The 4,379-nt window shown below is 34.2% G+C and overlaps 1 protein-coding gene across 1 annotated transcript in view; it reads left to right on the plus strand.

The window, feature by feature from the left end:
- The window catches only part of LOC107567742 (unconventional myosin-XVIIIb-like), a 54,913-nt gene that overhangs the window by 3,513 nt on the left and 47,021 nt on the right, over positions 1-4,379 (plus strand). The window contains exon 3 of the mRNA XM_016253479.1: positions 2,086-2,238. Within this exon, the coding sequence (XP_016108965.1) occupies positions 2,086-2,238 (153 nt within the window). The remainder of the gene's footprint in view (positions 1-2,085; positions 2,239-4,379) is intronic.

Raw genomic sequence — 4,379 nt, forward strand, 5'->3', positions numbered from 1 at the left:
GTGTGTGTGTGTGTGTGTGTGTGTGTGTGTGTGTGTGTGTGTGTGTGTGTGTGTGTGTGAGAGAGTGTGTGTATGTATATATATGTGTGTGTGTGTGTGTGTGTGTGTGTGTATATATATATATATATATATATAAAATGTTTAGCTTTTGCTGTATGGGATAGGTGTCTGTTTGACTGCATGAATTTCATTGTTTACAATATGTGATCCTCTCACCAAATGTGTCCAACACCAAATAATTCATTAATATTTCATATCACAATTTTAAGCAGGCTTTAATTCTCTCAGTGTGACCCGTGTTGCTGCTCGGTGGCTCTCTATGGTGCTCCACTGCTTGTTATTAGCATGACGGGAGTCTTAGCATGGGTGCCGTTATTCTGTAAATCAAGGGTTTTAACTCGACCTGAATCTGTCATGTGGTCTATTATCCTAAACTAAGCCAAATAAAAGACTTTTCCAGTTGTTTCCAGCTGCCGTGTACACTTAACTATATGTGACCCTGGACCACAAAACCAGTCGTAAGAGTCACTTTTTTTAAAATTGAGATTTATACATCATCTGAAATCTGAATAAATAAGCTTTCCATTGATGTATGGTTTGTTAGGATAGGACAATATTTGGCTGAGATACAACTATTTGAAAATCTGGAATCTGAGGGTGCAAAAAAAATGAGAAAATCGCCTTTAAAGTTGTCCAAATGAAGTTCTTAGCAATGCATATTACTAATCAAAAATTAACTTTTGATATATTTACGGTAGGAAATTTACTAAATTTCTTCATGGAACATGATCTTTACTTAATATTCTAATGATTTCTGGCATAAAAAAAAGATAATTTTGACCCATACAATGTATTGTTGGCTACTGCTACAAATATACCCCAGCTCCTTTGTGGTCCAGGGTCACATATAACAGCATACAAGCTTCACAGGCAGTTTAAGCTAGCTGGTATTGCAGACTGAATGCTCTCCGCTGGCTAGCGCTCATGAAGTGCAGTTATTGTAGACTGTGTCTAGAGTTTCAGCTCTGCTGGCCTGCTGAAGGACGTCTACTGCCCTCAGCTCACATGTGTTTAATATCTCTGCAAGTACTGCAAATAGAGTGAAAAGAGATAGAGATACTAAAAATATTATCGTCAGAGTGCGCCCTCGTATACATTTACCATGGTTTTAATATGGTACAACTAGCTGTAGTAACATAGTGTTTTGGCAGAAGATTCAGGGTAAATACTCATGTAATATTGGGAAAGTAAGGTTATAATTTCATGATAATTTGTAGTAGCCTGCAGTTGCTAAATGTTTAAGCTATACCAAATACTGTGTTTTGAATGTTATATTGATTTTACCTGTGGTCACTATGGTCATACTACAAATATCCTTTTTATGTTTACTGTGCATGAACTATGGTAAATTGGAAATGAGGGATGTATGTACTGTAGCTTGTTAGCATACATAAGCGAACAAGCTAAATATTAAGCTTTAATAAGTTATTGTGCTTGATGAGGGAAGTTTTTGATTATTTTCCCAAACAAAAATGGTATTGCATTGCCATGTTTGTTTGCACGTTTCTTAATACCACGGTATATGAATATGTTAATCATCTTTACCATGGTATTTAAATTATTACTAATGTATATAGTATATAATATAATATACATATAAACATTTGTTTTCCAGATAAAGCATCCTTAAAACATTATGCATTTACTTGTGTAAACTGTTGTTTTTATTGTATATATAAAACGAAATAAAAAATAGGAAATATAAGTAAACTTATCAATATTACATTTATATAGGTATATATTAGCTATATTTTATCAAAACGAATATATATGCAAAATTTGTGTTTTTTTTGTACATGAAAGGAAAAACAATAAAAAAAAATTATTTTTGTTTTTTTCCAGGTAAAACAAAAACATTCTTAAAAACAATACTTGTGTAAAATGTTATGAAAAAATATTAATAAGAAAATGCATGTCTGCAGTGGGAATGTTGTTGCCTTCTAAGCATTTTTCATGTGATTGTGTCAGTTTTTTGTTTGTGTGGAGTTCGTGACTGGAGCTCCTGTATTCCTCATCTGTGAACAGATCAAGGAGGAGAAGAAGCCTCCAGCCGCCGCCGCCGCTACACAGCCTCCTCCTCCTCTCTCCGCCGTCCCTGGAGGATTCCTCAAACAGCTGGTGAGAGAGACAGAGAAAGAGACGCGCCACAAAGAGCCAGAGCTCAAGGAGGAGAAGACGGTGAGATCTCACTTCACTGGGTGGGATTCTGCTGGAAAAACCTGGTGAAAAAGTGGGCTATTTTAACACTGAAGCGGGTGGTTCCATCTTCCAACCAACTTGACCAAGATGATTTACCTGATGCCAGACACAATATTCTTCAGAATAACATTCTTCGTAACTGCTATCTAACTTTAAAAATGTTTTGTATTCCCAAAAACATTACTTAAATGTTCAAAAGACAAAACTTAGGAACAATTTAAATTCCTGAAAAGAATGTTCTTAGAATGTGTGAATTCCTGAAAAGCTGAGTTAAATAACCTCTAGGTTCAGATAACATCCAACCTGTCTTAAAGGGGTCATATGATGCGATTTCAAGTTTTCCTTTCTCTTTGGAGTGTTACAAGCTCTTGGTGCATAAAGAAGATCTGTAAAGTTGCAAAGACTAAAGTCTCAAAACCAAAGAGATATTCTTTATAAAAGTTCAGAGTCAACCACGCCTACCTAAAACGGCTCGTTCTAACACGCCCCCACATGTCTACGTCACTATGTGGGAAGATTTGCATAACGCCGCCCAAATGTTCACGCAAAGAAAGAAGGTGTAACTTTGATTCTCGCTGTAGTATTGTTGCTGCCGCCATGTCGTGAAGACGCTGTGTGTTTCGTTGTGAAAGCGAAACTACTTCGTTTGGTCTTCCAAAAGAGGACACAACTAGAAATCAGTGGTTAAGTTGTATTTACAACACTGTTCCAGAACAGTTCCACCCAAATATTCAGATGTGTGCAGCACATTTTATGGAGGACTGTTTCCTGATCCTGGGAGAGTAGACTACAATGCCGGCTGTTCTGACTCACAGTCTGTAAGTACGTTTTCATATTTAAAGGATTTGCCACTGATGATTCAAACGTGAGTTTTGAGCAGTGTAGAGTAGCACTTGTTGTTTGTAATTTCTCCGATCACAAATGCAGACAGAGTTTTGTGTTTACGCGGCGCAATGCAACGCAACGCGTAAAAAGACAGTATAAGTCATTATAATCAGTAATTATGTCCCCACTGGATTCAACAAATGCCTCGTTTATAATGGGTTTTAATGTTTTTGTCTCGTAGCTCTGGCCTGACAGGGCATCACAGTATGGTAAGGGGTGTAACATTTCCGTCACACACTTGAGGTATTCGGCCAATCACAACGCACTGATAGCTGGCCAATCAGAGCACACCTAGCTTTTCAGACCAATGAGCTTTGTAAAAATCGACACGTTTCAGAAAGGTGGGGCATAGAGGAGAAACAATAATGTACAGTATGTGGAAGATAATGTTTTTTTTTTTACCTTAAACCGCATAAACACATTTCATTACACCAAATACACAAAATAATGTTATTTTTAGCAACATCATATGACCCCTTTAAATCTCTAACGGTAAGATGTTTAATGACTTTATTATTTTAAATTATTAAGCAACACAACATGACATATACAGAAATACATGAATATAAGAAAAAATAGAATGTTCTTAGAAGTATTATTTTAAGAATTGCATTTTTTCAAATTTATAATTTATCTTATCTTAGTCTACAGTACACTATAAAGATGCTCTAAAGAAAATTGTGAAATGAAGAATGTTTCTATACAAACTTAACTTCTTTCTTAAGAAAAGCAAGATGTTCTTTTAAAATATTAGCAAATTTCAATAATTATGCTTAAGAAAATTGTTACGAACTTAGAATATTTTTCATGGATTACACTTAGAAATTCTTAGAATTCATCTTAAGAAATGTCTCAACTTATTAAGATTAAACAATGTCAAAACAATGTTTGTTAAAAACAAAAACATTTCAAGAATTGCAAGAATTTGAATTGTTAGAATTGATATTAAGAAACGACTTACCTTTTTCCTTAGGACAAACAAATATTTAAGAACTTGAGAATTTTTCAAGAATTTCAAGAACATTGTCACAAAATTATCTTAAGAAATGTCTTAACATCTTCCTCAAGAAAAATATTGTTCTTAAAATATTAGTGACGTTTTCAAAAATGACACTTATGAGTATTCTTATTAACTTAGAATTTGTCTGTGTGTATATATATATATATATATATATATATATATATATATATATATATATATATATATATATATACAGTGGGGAAAAAAAGTATTT

This window comes from Sinocyclocheilus grahami, unplaced genomic scaffold (genome assembly GCF_001515645.1).
Source record: "Sinocyclocheilus grahami isolate Dianchi unplaced genomic scaffold, SAMN03320097.WGS_v1.1 scaffold1186.1, whole genome shotgun sequence".
NCBI lineage: Eukaryota > Metazoa > Chordata > Actinopteri > Cypriniformes > Cyprinidae > Sinocyclocheilus > Sinocyclocheilus grahami.